This window comes from Malaya genurostris, chromosome 2 (genome assembly GCF_030247185.1).
Source record: "Malaya genurostris strain Urasoe2022 chromosome 2, Malgen_1.1, whole genome shotgun sequence".
Lineage (NCBI taxonomy): Eukaryota > Metazoa > Arthropoda > Insecta > Diptera > Culicidae > Malaya > Malaya genurostris.
In genome coordinates, this window is record NC_080571.1 from 70,848,943 (window position 1) to 70,872,933 (window position 23,991).

Consider the following 23,991-nt stretch of genomic DNA (forward strand, 5'->3'; position numbering starts at 1 on the left):
TAACAGGAAAAAACTTAAAAAGTTCTCACATTTAGGGCATATTCAGTAGTGTTTTAGTTCTAGATGCATAATTTATGCCAGCTACAAAATTTAAATCTGGACTTTATTACAAGAAAAACTGGCAGCCCCAGCAGTGTTTTACTCGTGTTTCAAATATACAAAAAATAGAACGGCATCGTAGACCAGTTTTAAATTTGACAGAAGAACTGGTCGAATAAATAAAACTAGAACGGCTTGTTGGAGATACGTTTGTTTTCCAAAATTCTCGGTTTTTTATTTCCGATTTCTCGGCAATTCAAAATGTAATACTGATATACGGTTTAGTAAATTACCGTGTTTACCAGCAATTGGTCGTTTTGCCGAAATCAGCAAATTGATGATATTAACTTACCGAAATATCGGTAAACAACTTCTAGACAACCGAAACTCGGTGATTTATCAAATTAGCTATTTTTCTGCAAAAATAGCTGTGATGTAAATAAGTGCATGTGAGTGATGTAAATAAGTGCATGTGGAGAGAGTTGCAAATAAAAATTGCAAATAAGCAATATGTTCAATGCTCAACGATTATTCGTGACAAGAAATCCCCCAGAGCATTCTTACGAGATTAAGATCCCCGCGATGCTAATCTACTGCATGAAATTGATTGGACTCCGGTATGATATATTTCCTTAATTATTCAATGTTTTATCGAGCCAATACTTTCGTTGTAGCCGAAATCTGATTTGCTGCGGAAAATCTAATTTTGTTCTCTACTGTAAATTACGTGGAAGTGCATCCATTCTACGGCGTATGTGTTTGGGGACATATTTTTTTTCTTTTTTTTTCCTATCAGTTCAACAGTCAACATAGTGTTGAAATAAATAAATAAATGATAACGAGTTTTAGCAGAAATGTTTATTTTATATTTAAAATTTTATTTTAATTATTTGTTTTAAATCTCAACCTCACATGCTTAAACTTCGATAATGTCGGTAGTTTATTTCCAAAAGCGACGAAGATCTCGGTAATTTATAGTTTTCTCGAAACCGAAAATCTTGGTGAAAGCAAATTATCTGTCAAATGAAAAATACCGAGAATTTCCGTTGTTTTATTATTTGCCGAGATGATTGCCGAGCACTTTACTGTTCAAATCTCGGCAAAGTTTTGCCGAGATTCTGGGAAAAAATCTAAGTGTGTAGTTCTAGATGCATAATTTATGTAAGTTTAAATGTTTAAATCTAGCAATTATAACAAAATAAACTGGCAGCCCCAGCAGCGTTTCATCTGTGTTTCAAATATAGAAAAAAATAGAATGGTATACGCTGACCAGTTTTAAATTTAACAGAAGAACTGTTCGAATAAATAAAACTGAAACGGCTTGCTGGGGATACGTTTGTTTCAGTTTCAGTTACATTATAGACCACTCATATGAATCTTGAAGCTGCTGAATTTACTCTCAGAGCAAATTCAGCAGCTAGAAGCATTATATGGAAGATCTATAATAGAACTGAATCTGGAACAAACGTATCCCTAGCAATCCGTTCTGATTTTATTTATTCGAACAGTTCTGTCAAATTTAAAACTCGCATACGATGCCGTTCTATTTTCTCTATATTTGAAACACAAATAAAACACTACTGGGGCTGCCAGTATTTCTTGTTATAAAATCCAGATTTAAATTTGAAACTGACATAAATTATGCATCTAGAACTAGAAGCATAATTGAATATACCCTCAGAGCAACTTCAGCAGCTGCAAGATTCATATGGGTGATCTATAATGTAAATGAATCTTAAACAAACGTTTCCCCAGCAATCCGTTTTAGTTTTATTTATTCGACCAGTTCTACTGTCAAATTTAAAACTGGTATACACTGCCGTTCTATTTTTCTTATATTTGAAACACAGATCAAAAGCTGCTGGGGCTGCCAGTTTATTTTGTTATGATTTCTAGTTTTAAATTTTAAAACTGACATAAATTATGAATTTAGAACTAGAACACTCCTGGACATGCCCTCAGTAGCTGGATGTTTTATATAGGCGATCTATAAGCCATTTGAGCCAATTTGTTCTGATTCCCAGCCAGCCGTTCTAGTTTTTTTATTCGAGTAGTTCTGCTGTCAAATCTAAAAATGGGTATGTTGCCGTTCTATTGTTTTCTTTATTTGAAACAAGTAAAATGCTGGTGGGGATGTCAGTTTCTTTTGTTATAATTTCCAGATTTAAATAATAAAACTGACATAAATTATGCGTCTAGAACTTCTTTCTTAAGAGCAAATTCAGCAGCTGGAAGTTTTATATGGGAGATCTGGAAAAAACGTATCCCCAGCAAGTCGTGTTAGTTTTTTTTTCGAACAGTTCTACTGTCAAACTTATAACTGGCATACGCTGCCGTTCTATTTTTTCTATATTTGAAACACGAGTAAAACGCTGCTGGGGCCGCAAGTTTTTCTTGTTATAAAATCGAGATTTAAATTTTAAAACTGGCATAAATTTTGCATCTAGAACAAGAACACTACTGAATATGCCAAAAAGGGCTATTTTATGACACTTTACACTGAGATAAAATGATCTTCGAAAGTCAGAATGAATTTTGACACTCAGACATAAGCATAATAAATATATTCTATAAGTTTGTCCTATGACATAGAGAAAATTCTTCGATATTTTACGTCAGATATTCGTAAGATAGTCGTGCGGAATTCACAAAAATGTTTGAATGAATTTCATAGGTTACGTTTTTTGATAGTCATTTCGTAATAAACTGAATTCAGTTCTGTAGTTTGATTCAGAACTTCTTTTTAACATTTCACAACTATTAGAAAACTAGTTGAAGATATGTTTACGTTTCGTTTTTGACTCGTCAGTACATAGCAGTTCAATTTGAACTGCTTAATAGACTCACTATTTATTTTATTTCCTAGGGGGTACCAACAGTTCAAGCGTATGTATTGAAAAAAAAATCGAAAATTGAAATAAAAATTTGAATATTGCATAATACTACATAACACATTTTCTTTACAAAAAAATATTTGATGCAGGGATCTTAACCGGACTGATGAAGCTCCAATCCGGGAAACGACCGAATAGGTTAAATCCGGGTATAAATAAATGACAATAATAATAATAATGATCATATTTATCTTGCTCTGTAGTTTCAAGCCGCACTATTTGCTTTCTTTTGTCACTATTTCAATAAACAAATTCATTGTGTGAAACCCAAATGTGGTAGTTTCAATTTTTCATTTTTAATCAGAACAAATCTATGACGTAAACATGTCATAAGGTCACAAACACCAATGAGAGTTTCTTTTGTTTACTTGCTCTTCTGATAATAACTTCCTAATTTTCACGTTTACCTAAAAAATATTCGTGTGGAATGACATGATATTTCCATTTTTCTAACAATACCAGATATGTAACAAACATTTTTTTTTATAAGGCATGTATTGTCGAAATGGAAAGTAAACAAAGAAAATATGTTTGTGCAAATTCGATTAAAGCAAAGACATCATATTAACAAGATATCCAGCTCTCACATTTCCAGAACAAATCTTTGGAAACATCCTTTTTTGCGACCATGGCGCCCTCAGGCGAGTCCACATCGAATCACGTAAATAGAAGTAGGGGAGAGAAATGTCAAATTCGTACGCGCCAAAATAGCAGTACTGCGCACCCATACAATTGACATGGCATGTTGAATGAGATGCCGTGCGATGGCGTTGCTGATTTGAAGATTGAGATCGCTCCAAGCTGACAGGGTCTGATTAAAGTAACCTAATGTATGATTGTTTATATCATAGTTTTTTCCGTGTATGTACATGATGGTAACGTGCAAATTCTTATCAGTGCAATCGTAAATGGCTTCAGAGGCAACCTGTAAATTTTTACATCTTGTTTTTTGGCACAGTACGCAACCAGCATTGTTGAACGTCAAAAATGCAAATGACATTGTAAAATTAAGTGTTCTATCAGCTGAAAGTAATTATAAAATAGCTTAAATTTTCGAAAAAACGAAATTGTAACCTTCGTTAAGCACCAAATTTGATTCAAGATAATTAGTTACGTATAGTTTTACGTCTCTAGAGCAGCAGCTGATTAAAGCTGTCGTGTAAGGTATGGATCCATCACAGGAAAAACTGAAGCAAACATCCTTGGCCGATACTTCCACCAGCGATGAGGAACGTTTTGAGGACGCTTCTAGCAAAGAATTCAACGAAAAAGCAGTAGATGAAGTAATTGAAAAGGTTACTGGAGTGAATGTAAACAATTCATCGCACACCAACACATCAGCCTCATCGGAACAAACCGAAAAGTTCGTCGATTGTCGGAGCGATCCCGGCAGTGATGAGGAAGCACTGGCAAAAACTGACCCCCGGAATGAGGACGATTTTATCGATGATGAGTCTCAGCGTGACTTGGAAAAAGAGCTAACCGAAGAGGAAAAGCTAGCCAACAAGGCAAAAGCAGACGAACTCAAAGTACAGGGCAATGATTTATTCAAACAGGGCGATTTCGAAAAATCGGCCACCGTCTACACGGAAGCATTGCGGATTTGCCCCGTTCAGTTTTCGGCAGAGCGATCGATTCTGTACGCTAACCGTGCGGCAGCGAAAACCAAACTCAGTTTCAAACCTTCCGCCATCGACGACTGCACCAAGGCGATCGAGCACAATCCAAAGTACCTGAAAGCACTGCTCAGGTAATTTGAAACCCCGTTATGGTATTTTGATGAGAGATTCATGCTTGTTAGCGTTCATTACGAACATTCATTAAGTAATATCCTTAGGTTTTTTGTTTAAATACAGTATCATTTTGTTTTCTAAATTCGAATGATAGTTTTTCCTTTGTTTGTTTGGGTGTGCGTTATTGGACATAATGTTCAGTTTGAATTGAATTAATCCAGTTTTCTTTATTTATATTTGATGCTAATGAGTAATATTTTCAATTACATGTTCCATTTTACAAAAATAATAAAAAAAACTGGATGTTTGGTTTCTTATCTTGCAGATTCAAACTTTTTTAGTTGGCATTTAAAAGACATGCTTCAAATATAAGCTTTTAAAGTTTTAATTGATAGAATTCATCCCAATAGCACTATTGGCACGATAGACCAAAATTTGATGAAATTATCTAAAATCAGTACAACGTCAATTAAATATGATACTCTATTAGTTTTAAAAATTTGTGAGCTAAGGAACCAAGCCTCCTTCACATAACACACACATACACTTTGGTTAGAAGCAGGAAGGTAACACTCTGTACATAGATTTTGCAGTTTCTAATAGCACATTGCATTTAGACCATCGCATTTGACATGAAAAAAATAACCGAAATTGGCGTCCGCACGCGACAGAAAGTACATCGTTTGTTTAAGTATTATCGAATCCACTTCCAGACGTGCCAACCTGTACGAAGAGGCGGACAAGCTGGACGAAAGTTTAGAGGATTATAACAAGATCCTTGAATTGGACCCCGCCAACGTGGAAGCTAAAGCAGCCCAATTGCGGCTTCCACCGAAGATTCAAGAGCGAAACGAGCGGCTGAAGGAGGAGATGTTTGGTAAACTGAAGGACCTGGGCAATATGATACTGCGACCGTTCGGTTTGACGACCCAGAATTTCGAAATGAAGCAAGATCCATCGTCCGGGTCGTATTCGATCAATTTCAAAAGCGGCAAATAGTTCTTTTTCTTTGTTAGTTTTTGAGTTGATAAGTGAGTGTCTGTGAGCGTGAGTAAAATAAACCGTTTCCGTTAGTTTTTCAATCGAGAAATAAAATATTACGAACAATTCGAGTTGTGGTATTTGTCGGATAGCCTTTCATCCTTTCCTTTGTGGAATTTAAGTATGAATAAAGCAACGAAATTCAACTCCAGAACAGACATCCAAAATTATACAAAACTTTCAAAAAACCTGTATTAAGCATACAAGTGAGAATTCGTAAAATAATCATTGCATACGATTTTTCTTGCATGAATGGCAATTGTATGCAAGCTCGAACGCGAGTGCCCATAAGCGACTGCTGGGCTGCTCAAAGCGCCTCTATAGGCGAATTGCTATTTGTTTATCTCTTTGCCAAGCAACCGATATATTCCTTATACACATTAATATCTCTTCTTTAATGTCTGTTCTCTGTGGTAATGGTGTCTTGTATTTCAGTATTCGCAAAGGTCCGTTTCTCACTGATAGAAGAACACATATCTTCACTGTGTATGTGTACAATCCAGAATGACGAGAGGTGCGTTGAGCCTACACGGAAGAGGAAAGACACATTGCAAGCGTATAGGTAATGTCAATAATGTGCGCATAAAAACAAGTTCCATTATCTTTTTTTCCGAATTCGATCAGATAAAACTATCATATATGTAGTTGAAAACGAAACAAATCAGTCGTTTCTGCTTATAATGGCAATTCAAGAAAAGTAGAAACTTCGAACGAAACCTTTTCCATTTTGCTGAAAACTGCTAATGAAAAATAATTTGGTTTCAGTTTCCTTGCACTACCACACATTCCATCAGCAACTAAAACATTTCTATATGGATTTTCTCTCGTAGATTTTGCTTTAAAATACAAATTTATATATCTTTAATTGAAATTCTAGCGAAATAGAAACCTTTGCTCGAAGTAGCCAAAGGCAATAAATACGGTATGTTGTTGAAAAACTCTTTATTCTTTCGGAAAACTGCTTTTTCACAAAACATGTTCAAATTTGTTTATTTTGTATAGCGCAAGGCAATACAGATGCACTCAAGCAGTGTAGCTAAGCTTTCTAATATGTAACAACAAATCAAAAACTGCAATTTTCCATCAAACATCGACGAAGTATTGATCAAAATTGATATTTCAATATGAAACAATGCTTTACATTTGTTTGAGCATATATTATTGATTATGTTTGAAATTTAAATGTAAACGCGCCTTTGATAAACTGGTTGCACTGAACATATAAATTTGGTGTATTCATGCTAAAAAGTAGTGTTTATTTGACCATCCGCGAAAATTGGTAAGTATTTTACATCAATATTAAAATAGCAAGAAATTTGAATTACAAAGGAATTTGTGAACGGGGGTCTGAGGTCTAAGTAAATAGTTCGCGCAGTACAATATAGGTGGAACTAGTGCATCGTGAAAATTTATTTTTATAAGAATTTATTCATACTGTCATGTCTGTTAGTCTGTGGCAGTAGTACCGGCTGCATCAAACGAGTGTAATGTACGATTCAGACGGTCCGCCTTCTTCCGCCACCGTCCCCGGTCAAAATTAGTTTAATACTTTATATACCGGAACGTTCACACGCTCCGTCCGTCAAGACGTTCCGCGACGGTGACGTTACGTGTGAATGTCTCCATAAGAATGCATGTAATTATTAATTAATGTTGACGGTGACGGTGACGGAGGTTGACTGTGACGGAAGGAGACAGATTGTCTGAATCGTACATAAGAGTCCCATGCTGTAATTAGGCTCTCTGACAGCTCACTTACAACCACAAATGCAAATGAGATTGGTTTGTTTTCATCAGGTAACGCATGCATTAAACACGATTCAGACGATCAATCAACTTCCGTCGACGTCCAGATTATTTTGATTAATTTTTTTAGCCGAATATTGCTCACGTATCCGACGTTAAAATGTTCCGTGAACTTGACGTAGTGTCCTTCCATATGAATTGCTTACAATTAATGTTGTTGTTCCGTAAGCGTTCCATGCAGGTGATAGTCGCTTGATGCTGCGTGTGAATCGCTTTTGAATATTGTTTTGTTTTCATCAGGAAACGTGTTGGCCACTCATTTTTCAGTAGGGCCGCCGTTCATTTTTCACCGGGCATAGAAACCTCAATGGAAAAATGTATCATACCACCAAAGTTATCAGCTGGTAGCTGCATCTTTCTTGTCAAATTCTCGGTTGATTTTCCAGAAGGCCGTAAGAGCAAGTGACAGTTTCTCTTTGTTTACTTTCTCTTCTATTAATTACCAAGCGTTTTACAAGTTTATCATTTAACTCTTTGCATAGAATGATGCCCGAAACTTTCGACTTTCAAACTGAACTGTGAAATCCAAGAAAATCTTTTTAATCGCATCACAATATTCGAAAGAGAGAGTGAACAAAGAGAAACTGTCACTTGCTCTTACGGCCTTCTGAAAAATCAACCGAGTTTTCATCAGGTGTAAGATCACACTCAGAAAAATATTACAGTAACCTGTTCCTCATGGTCATTTCAACTACACGCAGATAAAAACATTGTAAAAGTAACTAAATTTTGGTTTCTCGTAACGATTTATTTTATTGAAATAGTGACAAAAGAAAATTTGGTTTAATATATCTAAAATTGTTGCTTGAAACTACAAAACTAGATGTTTGATTTGTCTACGTGAATTAGTTTTTTTCAATAAATATTTTGTTAAAAACAACAAATATTTGACTTGTGCATTCCTGTCAGTTTCTTAACAAACATTATCATAGTAAACTTAACTTACAAAATCAGTACAATGAACTAACTTTAGATGAAGGTAATATTTATAGTGCTTTGAATTTATAAACTTGGCAGTTGAAATAATTAATAAGATATAAATCTAAAATGATTATTATTTCTACTTACGTGTTTTGTTTCTTAAAATCCTTTTTTTTGTTTAGAGTAAAATGATTTCTTTCTAAATAATTTGGAGGGTTATTTTTGATACATTTTTTTGTCGATTTATTTTATTTTAGCAATTCTAATTACACTGAAGTCTTTTTTTATGCGAATTTACGTACCGCATAAAAAAAACCGCATAAAAAAACCGCATAACTCTGAAAATTCGCATAAAAAAAAACCGCATAACTCTGAAACTTCGCATAAAAAAAGACCGCAGAAGGGCAAACCGCATAACTCTGAAAATTCGCATAAAAAAAACCGCGTAACTCTGAAACTTCGCATAAAAAAAACCGCATAACTCTGAAAATTCGCATAAAAAAAGTCGCGTAAAAAAAAACCGCATAAAAAAAGACCGCATAAAAAAAGACCTCAGTGTACTTACATTAATGAAATTACAATTATTTCCAAACCACAATTATGGGCCTTGCATATCGGTTAAAATAGAGATATCCTGTAACAATTTTTTTTGTAAAGATAACGTGTAATACTATGAGGTTTCTAATATTATTGATTATCAATACTTACGCTTGAATTGTTGAAATGCTCCACGTAAATGAAATGAGCAGATGAAATTTCACTTTTTGAAACACGTACAAACTATTTTGTTTATTCACAGTAGAAAAAGTTTCTCTGGTTTAAAAGAAATATAACTGACACTGTTCATTTAAACAATAAACTCTGTTGTATCATCAAACTAATTAGATCATAGATGAAAGGAATCAAATTTTTCATGAACATAAAGATAAATTAGAATTTAATCAACAAAGATTTTGCCAATAAAATCAACGCAACTTTTGTCGATAGGCAAAAAATTGGTAGTTTTTTTCAACAATAAAATCAGCTGGAACAGCAATTTTTTTCGTTGAGTTAGACCAAAATGTTGATTCACATCAAACAGAGATCATTGTTGATGGTGAAGGGGGAGCTTTGAAAACCCCAATGGACCAAGATGTTGGTTACGATAGCACTTAGGGTGGAGCCAAATACAAATTATAATACGGAGTACTCCGACAAATTTTTGAGGACACATTTTGCATCGTGCGGTACATTGTCATGATACACTGTCAGAGTGACAATGTACTTTAACGAATTTCCTATAAAACTAGCAACACTGAAGGGTAAGAACAAGTTCACTATAGTTACTGTTTATTCTAGTGAAAAATATGTAAACATGTTACTTACATATTTTGATCCTTAGGAAAACTATGGAGCGAAATTTCGGACGACCCTGTTTGTGTGTCACATCCCTCTACTAAGCAACTTCTCACCATTTCGAAAGCTTCTCGGTTTATTAGCCGGCGATATTTAGACTGATTGTTGCAGTTTAATACAGCAACGATAAACAAGCAAGTTTGTTTTGCACCGTAGCAACTAGCATAAAGCGTTGCCAGAAACGATCGCTTTCACATTTTCACACTATCGCAACGAAAGGGAGATATTTGCTAGGCTTACTTGTTCATGCTGTGAACCAAACATTGGCGATTCGTTTATATGGGACTTAGGGGTATTATTATTTGTATTTGGTGGAGCTAGAGTGGGCGCGACACGCGACGCGATGCGAAAAGCGAAAGTTTTCCGATGAGAAATTGTAGCGAGTGTCAAAGTGACAGTAATAACAAAACAATATAATTTAATTATATTCCTATTAATTGAAAGGAACATTCTGATCAATCACTGCAGCTCTATCCGAAGTTGTAGCTTTTTTTGCAGAATGCAAATATTTCTCACGCGACAATGTTTTTTTCTCCAGTAGTTTCAACTTTCAAAGTTCTATTTCCAGAAGTAGTGCCGATTGGTTATTCTATTCGGAGTTCTCTTCCACTTTCTTGTTGAGAGGCGGAATAGAAGAGCAACTTGCCTAGTTCGAACATTTCAATCTGGCTAAATGCCATTTCAAATGAAACTTCTTCGACGGTATCAATCATGTCGTTGTCGTTGTAATATACAGAAATAAAACCACCATTTAAACATTTATAGAAAATTTATGAACTTTTTTCCATCGAGATAATTCGAAATATTCTCAAAACTCATTGCACTTTCATTGACTGCACATGCCAGTAATTTTTAATATTGTCGAAATCTATTTCCAACACTTGCGCATTCCGTTAAAACTGCTCCGATTAGAGCTTTGATATCAATAAAAGTATCTTCTTCCGCCACAACGAAAAATAATTTAATAACCTTTAGTCGCTCGTTAATCGCATGAAAAACTGTGCACGTGCTGCTTCGTTGGTTGTCGCACCGAAAATCGCTTGTCACTACGAAACGCCTCGTGTTTACTCTGAAATACATGTTGATTTTTTGCTGTAAACAAATGAACGAAATACACAACTTTAATGGTCGCATCGCGTCGCGTGTCGCTTTCTCTCTGGCATATGTTGGTTAATGGTTCCAATTTTCTTCTGCTCTCTTGTCTTGTAACAATAACGCTCCTGGGTTGGACAGAATTAACCCCAACCTCACAAAAAGAAAGAATTCTGAACATAATTTCAGATTTGGATTTTGATTTCAGAATGCAGAGTTCAGATTCATTTCAGATTGTTTGACGAATTTCATCATTTTTTGCTCTGTAAGGAATAAGTAAAACCAACAGAATAATTTTGTATTGTTCTAGAATGATTGCATGGAATAAAGTGATACTCGAATCCAGTGAATACGACCTTTGGTTCATGATTTATTGTTCATTTTATTTGTTTCATTACACTTAAACAATTTCACTTGTTTCCCACTCACTCAAGATCATATTTTAACAGAATTATTTAGCTATATTTTACCTTATTCTTTCTTCTAATTTGAATTCTCGCGCTCGTATTCTTTGCTGCTCACCAGTGCTTCCGTTCATCCATGATACTGTTTCATTCACAAGTCTCTTACTTTTCTGTTTACTTCTCTTTCGTCTTGCAACTTTCAGTCTAGAAAAATCTGATTTTTTTTGTTTGTCCTTTATAATACTACAATAAACTTTCTCTTGCGTGGTTACGTCGGCTCACATGAAACGGCTGGATATCTTGTCAATAAAATTCATAGCAGTACCATGTGATTGATATTGTTTACTTTGGATGATTCGGTTAAAAAACAATCTGAAGCAATTCGTCGGCTGACGATCACGTCGATACTTTTGTGGGCGCTCCATCTCGCTTTGGATAGTATTAATGTTTGGTTGTTTTGTACACCGCTTTACTTCAGGATATTTACGCGTTTACGTTTAATTTCGTTCAAACAATGATTGTATGACGAATTAGTTTCTCGAAGACTTACGTCTTCTTTGAAATTTCTACTCTTACTCTTTCTCTTCGAAGTCCCTTGTTCGTTTGTTGACTGACTTTCTGTTTGTTATTACTAATGTTGGGACTCAATTTCCTTGTTCTGTTTGTTTGTGCTAGTAATGCGATAAGTTTATTACTTGATAAATGTTTGTTTTTTTTTATTTCCCGATTCGGTGAGTTGGATAATTGCCAAGTCTAGAGTAACTTTTTTTCTTTTCATTACTGCAGCAGGTTGTACATCGATCAAATGAAAAGATGGCGCTGTTAGTGGTGATGACAATGCAATGGCGGTCTACTAGGTTTAGAGTTTGCTGAGGGTTTGTAAGCACTGATCGTTCAGTTTGTATCTTAACAACATTTAACCTAAACTTAAGACCTGTGTTTGTTTGGTATTTCTTCGTTTTGAGAGTAATGTGTACGATTATGTATAAGTTTTATTGTGTAAAATAAACATGATCGCTTAGAGGGCGATTTGAGTTCTTTCATGACGTTTCAACTAAATGATGACCATCAGTGCCTCACTTGTCAATGGGCTCTTTCCGGTCAGTTCAGGTGATTGGATTCGCCATTATCATGACTTTTCTTGTTGCACTGCTATTTATTTTTTAAGTCGATGTTGACGCTGAATTGTGTGATTCATATTTGATTGATTACATCTAAACATAAACACGGATAAACAGATTACTTTGCCCCGGGCAGATTTCACAATTTCGCCCTAAACGGAGAAACATTTGCATCGAAACCGTCCCCGAGGCATTGTTTCGTACTTACATGCAATCACTCTAGCATAAATAGTTGTTTGCTTTGTATCTTCGATATGGTTATGCTGCAGTAACTAGAGGTGCCTATCGACTCCTTTCTAATATCTATGTGTTTTTTTGCGCTTTGTGTTACACCGGCTATTTTTTACGTTTCGTATTTGTCAATTATTTTTTTGTTTTGTTTTATGCGACAGTTTTATTGTATGTTTATGCTGTTTTAATGCTCCACAGTGTCTATTCTATACTGTATGGTAAAATTCTACTTCAAGTAAAAATAGTTGATAACAAAGGCGGATCAGTACTAAGCGAAATTGGGATGTTTCAGTTTCCTGTCAAATTCTACTTTGGGGTGTGATAGACATCACTGAATGTTCTAAGCACCGATATTGATATGGGAACAGACACCTTTTAGAAGTCTAGTGAAGTGCCTTTTGAATTGATAAAATCAGGGTGTGCGCTGTTATAAGGTTCTAAAAACCAAAAAGATCCAAATGAGCAATTTTAGTCCCCTACATATTCTCTGTCAAACGAATAAATTGAAGAATAGTTCAGGAAGAATCTACAATATCTTAGTTTGAAACAACCACAATTTTTTTTGCGTGTATAATCAATGTTTTCCGTTTTGATTTCATCACGTTACATTTACCAGCGATGGAGATCGAAGTAGGCGCAACCTAAAACTATTGGTTCACATTCAGGAACGGATTTCGAATTAAGTGGAGTGGACGAAACATTTTCATTCAGAATTCCATGTGGAGTTCCAGTATGAATTCCGAATCAATGTGAACTCCAGTGCAACAACCACCCACATTGTCTCAAAAACGGACTGGGTAATGGTTTCTTACAACACACTCGTTCAGTTTTATTCTCAAGTGAACAATTTGTACGCACTTTTGCTTATTTAGTTCAAATGTCCAAAAGTGAGATTTAACCACTAAAATCACTATGATTATTTCATATTTCGGTTTAATTCGCCTTACTCCACATTGGGAATCGATTCACATTTCTTGGAAATGAACTTATATTCAAAAAGCGGAAAACACTATTGAAATGTTCACTACTCTGTTACTATTTTCATCTAAATGAATTTTTATCCATATTATCTTTTTGGTCCTATATTCATCCTACTTAATAGCAATCAAAACAAAACAATGCACTGTTACACTCTCAGATCCAAAATATCAGAATTCTTCTTAAAAGGGCCGAATGTCAAATGTGAGACAACACACGATATTTTAGAACCAGTTTGGAATCAATTCTACTTTCAAAAACTATTGGGTCGTTTTCGTTTCCTTTCGTTTTACATTTAAAATTTTACTACAAGATTAATCTGGGTTGGCCCTTTTAAAAGTACGAAAACATCAGTTGCACAGCCGATGAAACCAGTGCTGTCAACTGTTTTTTTTCCAAAAATCTGTATTTGGCGAAAAAATTTATCTGTGCAATATCTTTCACGAAAAATCAAACATCGATTTAGTGCGGAAACTGATTTTGCGACCAAAAAAAAAAAGGTCGCTCGACCTGGTTTACCCCTATGGAATCCAACACAAAAACTGAAAATCGGTATTTATCTGTACGAAAATTGAAAAATCGGTATTTTGAGAGAGCATATCTGTATTCCTGTATCGAGTCCAAAAATCGGTATAACCTTGCGATACGGAATGAGATGGAAACAAAGCGCGATCAAGTGAATTGAGTGCAAACGTTCATCTCATATTTTTAAAGATTTCTATTCTCTAAAAGTGAATATTGCTAATTATGAAGCCACCCAGCATTGAATAGTGGTGTAATTATGTAAAATAGAGATCACGTTTTGAGACGAATCAATTAGTAGATATTCCGAAACATGACGAACTGTAAAACTTGAGATGAAAATGTTTTCCTAATTGAAGAAAGAAGGCTTTAAGGTAGCGCTTCGCCGTGGTCACGGGAGTTCGCTGCCTATCCCGGGGTTTCACGCACTTTACCCAAAATTGTGAGAAAACGGGGAAGAAAACAGAAATTCCAAGAACATACGATTCTAGATAATTAATTTTTCTATCGATTCGTATATAAATTGTGAATGATAAACGTTTTTATCGAAAGATTTCGTGCGAGATTTGAAAATTAAATGAGTTTTTCCTTATTCTTTCGCACGCACACAATTTCAACGCATGCATTGGGGTGTGTAAAATGCCACATGCGGTAGACGCTAAGAACATTTCTTTTGTTTTCGTTGTCCGTTCTCTCTGCGTAAACGTTGAATATAGATGAGTAGAAAATGTAAGTAAGTGTTACTACTTTGTAAAATAATTTCTATTCATGTTTCAGTAGAACCAGAAATCAGTAATGATTTTCATCGCTACTAGCTTTGACGCTTTGTTGAAAACGTAGCACATCCCTACATATGCGAGTTGTTTATAGCGCGAAAAGGGAAAAAGAAAACAAAATGTTTAACAAAACTCGCACGAAATCTCGCGAAAGAAAAGCTTTCTAGCTGGTATTTTTCGCCAAATGCATAGTAAGATCATTTACCTACAATCGTATGTTTTTGATTTTTCGTGAATCGGGCTAGTATTGGAGAAATTTGCAATTTTGCGTGAAATTTCGGCGACAAAGCAAGAGGAAGCAGTGATTTGTCTCGCTTCGACCTGACCACGGCGAAGCACACACTTTGGTTCAGGTACGTTTCAACATATGATTCATGCTCAAAGTATTGAAGATGAAATTAGGAGCTTAGATGAAAGAGAGAGCCGTTATCCTATATGCTGTTCGACGTGAATTGTAAAAATGTTTGATTATGTTTGAACATTATTAGGATTTATCATTAGGATCAAATTGTGTGTACGTAATTAAATAATTTAATGAACATAGATTTAAGTTGATTAAATTAATCTTTAAGCTAATTTTTCTCCTCTATCGATGAGTGAATAATACTAAGAATTTGACAAATACCATCTTCACTCAAAAGTGAGTAAATCTAGCTTTACTCACTATATAGTAGTTCAATTTTTCAATTTTTAGCGGACGTGGGTAAAATTGTACTTACTTCAGAGTAACATTGAATGAGATTGAAGACTGCTGATTTCTGAGGCTGTGAACCATTTCGTGAATAATTTTTACTTTTGGTTGAAATCTGACACTTGAGTGTTTATTTTGTGTCGAGTAGTTAAATTTAACTAAAACTGCGGCCCATTTCGAAGTTTGACGGAATTAATATTAGAATTTTCATTGCACGATTTTTTTCAGTGTCGGAAAATATTCATCGATCTGTCAAAAATAACCATGTTCTATGTGCAGGGTTATTTTCGACAACTTCAAAATAACCGCTCGAGTGTTAAATTTCAACCAAAAGTTATAATTAATCGCGAAATGGTTCACAGCTTGAGTGTTCGATGAACAACCTGATCAGAGATACCAGATCTGCAGATTTGTCTTCGAATGCTGCAGGCATTTTTTTGCCTTTTGACTTTAGAAAATCGAATTTTTCGCAGACTTCCGTCAAAATTCAAAGACTTTAGAAATGACCGCGCTTGTTTTTTTTTGCTTGCTAAGCCAGTTTTGTGTACGATACTTTAGAAGATATTTGAAATTTTTACCTGTCATCTCTGAACCTGATTGACAGTAAGTAGCATTATAATCGGCATCGAATTGTCACTCACTTCAAGAATAGCAACTTATGAAATATCATTTTACTCTTGCGAGAGAAATGACGATGGTGATTAAGGTAGGCTTTTTTGTTGGTTTTTAGCAAATTTCAACAGTTTATGCTGGAATTCTAGGAAGAACTGGCCATTCACTAGATTTATGTATCCGAAAAACAGATTTAAATTTGTATATTATTTTGGGCCGAGCACAAACAAACAACCGTGAGCTGTCAAATGTTGTTTTTCCATTGAATTTTATGAGGTTATGTCATGCTCGTGCAAACCTAGCTAAGTTTTTTTCCCACAATTTCGACAGATTTTGGTTCGGTTGTTACACTTGAGTCCACATTGATTCGGATTTCAAACTGAATTTCAAATGCAATATTGAAAGAACAATTTTCGCCCGGAATTCATTCAAAACTGATAATGTGAGCCAGTTCATCCTTGAGTTGAAAATTGAACTCAAGGTAGAACTGGCACACATTATCAGTTTTTAATGAATTCCGGGCGAAAAATTTTCATACAAGTTCGAATTTAAAGAACCATTAAATGACCAGTTAATCCTAGAGTTCCAGTGTAAACTGTTGAAACCTACTAAAAACTAACAAGTAGGCTTACCTTGCTTAACAACGTCCATTTCTCTTGCAGGAGTGTAATAAAATGACTTAAGTTACCTAACTTTTCTACTGGCACGTTCATGAGAATAGGGAAAATTGCGTGACATTTGTAATGTCACTATCAATCGGGTTGATCGAGCACTTGAAAACGAGCTGTCTAGTAAGAACTTTACTCAGTCCGTCCGAGAGATAATGTGGGTGACTGTGAATCATGCCGCAATGCAGTGTTGGCATTATCATTCTCAAAATATCAAAAATCAGTTATTATCGCCGATAATAATTGTTGGTGATTATCACTTACAAAATCATCGTCGAACATCATGAAGAAAATCATTTGATATTCTGAGAATGATATTAGAAAACGATTATCACTTAGTATCGGTGTGCGAAATTTTCAAAACATCAAATATCACCGCTGAGTATGGGGGAAATCATCACCCGTTCAATCTCACTTTAGCGATGTTTCGTAAACTCACACATGATTATCATTCAAAAGCATTATCACGATTATCACCCATGCGCGATTTTCACTACCACATGGTGATATTCCGTGAGGTGAGTGTGGTATTGAAAATCAATTTCAACCAAATCTTAACATGCAGTATGATTATTTTTGGAACGGGTGGTGTCGAAAATCGTTGTCTGAAGTTATTTGAAATTGATGATAGTGAATTTCGGTTCGTAAAATTTTATCAAAACCCATGCAATATGGGTATTTTTGGAACGGGTATGATGAGTAGGTGTTGAATATCAATGTCTGGAGTCATTTTGAAATCCAACATGGCGGCTCTCGGTTCATGAAAATTCAACTAAACACATGCAATATGGGTATTTTTGGAACGGGTATGATGAGTAGATGTTGAATATTGATGTCTGGAGTCATTTTGAAATCCAAGATGGCGGCTCTCGGTTCATGAAAATTCAACTAAACCCATGCAATATGGGTATTTTTGGAACGGGTATGATGAGTAGATGTTGAATATTGATGTCTGGAGTCATTTTGAAATCCAAGATGGCGGCTCTCGGTTCATGAAAATTCAACTAAACCCATGCAATATGGGTATTTTTGGAACGGGTATGATGAGTAGGTGTTGAATATTGATGTCTGTAGTCATTTTGAAATCCAACATGGCGGCTCTCGGTTCATGAAAATTCAACTAAACACATGCAATATGGGTATTTTTGGAACGGGTATGATGAGTAGGTGTTGAATATTGATGTCTGTAGTCATTTTGAAATCCAACATGGCGGCTCTCGGTTCATGAAAATTCAACTAAACACATGCAATATGGGTATTTTTGGAACGGGTATGATGAGTAGATGTTGAATATTGATGTCTGTAGTCATTTTGAAATCCAACATGGCGGCTCTCGGTTCATGAAAATTCAACTAAACCCATGCAATATGGGTATTTTTGGAATGGGTATGATGAGTAGATGTTGAATATTGATGTCTGGAGTCATTTTGAAATCCAAGATGGCGGCTCTCGGTTCATGAAAATTCAACTAAACCCATGCAATATGGGTATTTTTGGAACGGGTATGATGAGTAGATGTTGAATATTGATGTCTGGAGTCATTTTGAAATCCAAGATGGCGGCTCTCGGTTCATGAAAATTCAACTAAACCCATGCAATATGGGTATTTTTGGAACGGGTATGATGAGTAGGTGTTGAATATTGATGTCTGTAGTCATTTTGATATCCAAAATGTGAACTTCTAGTTTATGAAAATTTTTCGAAAAATTTGAACTTAGTTTGTGTAGAACGCTCGTCGCGTGCGATTGTATTTCTTTGTTGCTCTGCGTCGTTTCGCTGTGTTTCGGCCGGATTTTTCTGCAGGTTCCAGTGTTGCATTCAATATTTTTGTTGTTAAAAACGGAGAAATGATGAATTTGAAAGAGGAAAGAAACTACAACTGATGCCAGAAGGGTGGACAGTGCATGGAAGTTCTTTTTTGGTGTTGGTATTTTATTCTCGTGAATGCAATCTATCACCCACCGTCACCCACCAAAAATACCCATATTGCATGGGTTTAGTTGAATTTTCATGAACCGAGAGCCGCCATCTTGGATTTCAAAATGACTCCAGACATCAATATTCAACACCTACTTATACCCATTCCAAAAATACCCATATTGCATGAGTTTAGATGAATTTTCATGAACCGAAAGCCGCCATCTTGGATTTCAAAATGACTCCAGACACCAATATTCAACAGCTACTCATCATACCCGTTCCAAAAATACCCATATTGCATGGGTTTAGTTGAATTTTCATGAACCGAGAGCCGCCATCTTGGATTTCAAAATGACTCCAGACATCAATATTCAACACCTACTCATCATACCCGTTCCAAAAATACCCATATTGCATGGGTTTAGATGAGTTTTCATGAACCGAAAGCCGCCATCTTGGATTTCAAAATGGCTCCAGACACCAATATTCAACATCTACTCATCATACCCGTTCCAAAAATACCCATATTGCATGGTTTCAGATAAATTTTCATGATCCGAAAGCCGCCATCTTGGATTTCAAAATGACTCCAGACATCAATATTCAACATCTACTCATCATACCCGTTCTAAAAATACCCATATTGCATGGGTTTAGTTGAATTTTCATGAACCGAATTTCACTATCAACAATTTCTAATGACTTCAGACATCGAGATTCGACACCACCCATTCCAAAAATAATCATACTGCATGATAAGATTTGGTTGAAATTGATTTTCAAAACCTCACTCACCACATTGAATATTACCATGTGATAGTGAAAATCTTTGCATGGCTGATAATTGTGAGAATGATTTTCAATGATGATAATTTATAATCATGTGTGAGTTTACGAAACATCACTATGGTGATATTGGACGGGGTGTGATATTTTCCATACTCACTTCGAGTGATCACAATTATCATTGATATTGTAGATAGTGATAATCGCTGTCGAAAATCGCGCATGATTTTCTGCAGCGGTGAGATTTGATTATTTGATATTTTCGCAACACTGCCGCAATGCACGACCCGAACGATGTAAAATTCAAGTTTCATGTCGCTACCCGGCGAACGACCGTTAGTAGGTTAGAGCCGGGTATAAATGAATGATAAAAGAAAGGCGGGTGGGTCACAGGCATAACTACGAATAAAACTGACATGCTCCATTCCTACTTCCGAATATCGGCTTATTGACGACAACATATTCTTCCAAACAATTTTGCTGTATTTTTACATACTCAGTGGAGGAAAACTTAGCATAGTTCTTTAGGAATGTTTGAATTTATTGATCTAGACCAGAACCTGCATGCAGGATTCAGGAATATGAGCTGTATTCAAGAACTGAATTTGAACTTGGGACTGACTCAGAGTTCAGTTGCCAATTCAAGTTCGAAATCTAGATCAAGAATTCAGTTCATGAATTTAGTTCTAGAATTCTGCAACTGAACTCATTTACCGAACTTATTTCTAGAACTAAACTCTAAACTTGAATTCGGAACCTAAACTTAAGAACTGAATTCAATTCAAAATTATTTCAAGCATGTAGGTTCTAAATTCTGCATTTGAATTCTGGAAATAAATTCTGAAACTGGTTCAAATTTAGGTTCAGAGTTTAGATCTAAAACTTAGTTTCAGAATCCTAAAATTCCAAAATTCATATCTTGAGTTTTGTACCAAAATTTCGAAGTTGAATTTTTCTATTAGAATTCTGCATTCGATTTCCTAACATTAATTGAGACACCTGATAGACCTTATATGAAAAATGAAGAATGAAATATGAAAAAATGCAGTTTTAATGTGCATGATTCTATCACCATTTTTGATACACCTTTGTTACCAACTTTTGCTTTTAAACTAAATTGCAAAGATTCTACTTGCATCCTCCTTATACGGGCTTTGGACAAACATATAGACCTTTTGTGTATGTGTGTTGTTAATTCCGAACGTTTTTGTAGCTACCTTGTCGCCAACCATCTTCACCGATTTCGTACAATTCTTCTAATGACTTGTGAGTTGCTAAAATTTGCTAGATCCTTGTTTTATTTTTGTTTTCAACCACACCAATTTGTTAAAATCTATTAAGTAAACAACGGTATTTAGCTAAAAATCAGTACTTAAATGACGAAGCTGCAGCGCACCGATTATAGCCGCTCATCAATGTATTTGACTGCTCAAAATGTTCTAACAAGCAATATAGTATTGCTTTTTTTTTTATTCATAAATGTATACACTGCTTCTTCCGTTCTAATCGAGAAATGTGGGAAAGTTAAAACTCACAACACTGTTTAATTTTTTCTAAATGCAGTTGCACATGTAATAAAACATTTCTTCTTTCCGTAGAAGAGTTGAGATTAAAAAACTGCTTTCCAAATATTGGTTGACCTTGTTTTTTGTGCCATTGTTTCCCCCAAACCTTCTCGTTTATTCATTTGAACACCTAGGAATAGTTTTATTTTGCGACACTTCTATGCTATGTCGTTGATGAAGAAGAAAATGTGGTTCCCAGAATTTACGCGGCAAGTGTTTTGTTTTCGAACATTTGTTGGCGGATGATTACGGTTACGGTTGATTTGATTTGAAATGTCGAAAACGTGATACTGAACATTATTAGTTATGGAAGCTTCGATGAAATCTACGAAATGTTGCTGATGAAGCTCTGAAACGAACCATATCAAATTGTTAACGAATGTTTTGAAACTCTATTGAAGAATCCAACCAACTCTTTTGCGATCGCTGCGCTGCCCGAGTGGCGAGCTTTGAACTAAGCGATGGTGATAATTTTCAGATTTTGCTTGAAGATTCGAACGAAATGCAGGATTTTTATTTTTTTTTCTTATGAATCGAATACTAACATACAAAACCGTGTGAAAATTTGGTAAAAAAAATCGATCATTAATGATTTATTAACTTTCCGTGGTATGTTTGATTGATATTTATGGAGAAATCGCAACATAAAATACCAAATTCGATGAAGTGAGGTTGGGTACTGTGTTCATATCTGGGATATTCTTTGTTTTTTGGGTTGGATTTTGAGATTAATTGATAAATTATGATCAAAAGTTTTATGACTAGTCCATTTACTCATGTTCTATCATCTAAAGCAAATCTGTATGTGAACTGAAAATTTCAAATTTCATCCGAGATTGTCAAGAGTATAGGACAATTTGAAATCATATGTTTGATGACAATACGGGAATAATCGTTTTTCTTACCCATATTTGTAAGGTTTTGCCATCTGCATTCTTTCAAACTCAAGTAAATTGAAAAATTCGTCAAAAATTTTTCTAAATACATGGGATATGTCAAAACAATCACCATAACGCTATCTCGTGGTGACCACGCTGATTGGATTGTTCAATTTAGGCGACATGGATCGTGAACGATCTCATCCGTTTGTCAACAGACAAACAAAAAAGTCTGTTTACAAACAGTACCGCTGAACTGTCAAAATGTATTCATCCGATTGAAGTTAGCAGTGACAGTAAAGCACTTAACTAGAAAAAAGATCTTTGTTGTCGTTCCGGAATAAAGCGAAACGTTTTGTAATACCACAGGAAGCAGCGTTGCCAGATCATTTTTCCAAAAATCTGTATCCGGTGCTAAAATCTATGTGAACCATATTTGTATCAGAATCTCTGCTACATAGGTCTAAGAAAATGTCACCGGGGCTCAGTTGAGTGCAGAGATGCTATTTATACAGATTTATCTGTATTATACAGATTTTTACATACGCATACAGATTTAATACAGAGTACAGATTTTATACAGATTTTCTAAATTTTATACAGATTTATACAGATGTCACAAAAAGTAGGAAAGAACAAATTTAACTTTTCTGTCTGAGCTATCTTTTAGTATTTGATTCCAGTGACGATATAAAAGTCTATCAATCAACGGACAAATCACAAATGAATATGAAAATCTGTGAAATCCATTTATATTATAATTTGAAACCAATTTGAACTGATATTCAATATTGGATATAATATTGGAAATATTGGAGAAGCCAAATTAATGAAAAACTAACAGAAAAGATGATTTTTTGGATACGCTCAGAGACAGTACTTTATTTAAGGAAGTAATGGCATCATGAAACTTTACTGTCAAACTGAGTGTTGTATGAACCGTCTTGACGTTGCATATTGGGCATTGAAATTCCATGTCAAATTATAAAGTCATCAATTTCAAACTAGATAAATATATGGAATTGCAATTCAATTGTGGATAAAAAAAACTATGAAACTTCGTCGTTGAATTGACTGATTGAATCTACCATCCTACAACCACAATCTATTGGAATAACATCTTTTATCATCATTTTGTTGTAAGAATTTCATTTTATTACTGAATACAGATTAATACAGATTTTCTATACAAAGAATACAGATTTTCTATGAAAATATCTGGCATCTCTGGTTGAGTGAACAAAAAATGTCTTACGACAACCTTTTCTCATGCAGACAAAACCCCAAAATCGGTATTGATCTGTATGATCAATGAATTTTCGGTATTCTAGGCAAACATATCTGTATTACGGTATAGAGGCTCAAAATCGGTATACCTGGCAACGTTGACAGAAACAGTCGAATCGGTGACAGTTGTAAGCTCCTTATGCCCCGTTTACACTTCTGCTGGTTGCCAGCATGCTGGTGTCAGTGTACTGCCCTCTTAGGAAAAAAACGTTCAGCGGTGGTCCTTCGTTGGTCTAATACTTTGGATCATTGGACCACAGTTGAACGTTTTTTCCTAAGAGGGCAGTACACTGACACCAGCATGCTGGCAACCAGCAGAAGTGTAAACGGGGCATTAATTCCGATGTATAACAAATTCAAAGTAGAGGCGTGCAAAACAGCTCATTTTGGTGAACAGCTCCGAACCGATCAGCTCACCAAAGTGAATCGATTCGATGTATCAGCTCATCAGCTCTTTTAGTTTGAACTTAAGGTTCATTTTGTGCGCCGTTTTTTTTCATGCACCGGTTTTCTTTCATATGTATGATCGAAATTGAATCATTGATTTGCAATGATGCAATGCGAATTAGTTTATCTTTAATTGATGTCGACTAAATTGAATCTCTTAAAGAGCCAAAGATCCGACCAGCTC

The 23,991-nt window shown here is 35.2% G+C and overlaps 1 protein-coding gene across 2 annotated transcripts; it reads left to right on the forward strand.

Annotated features, from left to right (window-relative positions):
* Window positions 1–3,903: 3,903 nt before the first annotated feature.
* Window positions 3,904–5,775, forward strand: LOC131432197 (tetratricopeptide repeat protein 1). 2 transcript variants are annotated; one of them, XM_058598332.1, is made up of 2 exons: window positions 3,904–4,683; window positions 5,359–5,775. In XM_058598332.1, exons 1-2 carry the CDS (start codon window positions 4,100–4,102, stop codon window positions 5,663–5,665), a joined length of 891 nt encoding a protein of 296 aa, XP_058454315.1. In that variant the 5' UTR covers window positions 3,904–4,099; the 3' UTR covers window positions 5,666–5,775. The 2 variants fall into 2 exon arrangements, with proteins under 2 accessions (XP_058454315.1, XP_058454316.1); XM_058598333.1 differs by having other exon boundaries at window positions 3,905–4,683; window positions 5,380–5,775.
* The last annotated feature ends 18,216 nt before the right edge of the window (window positions 5,776–23,991 follow it).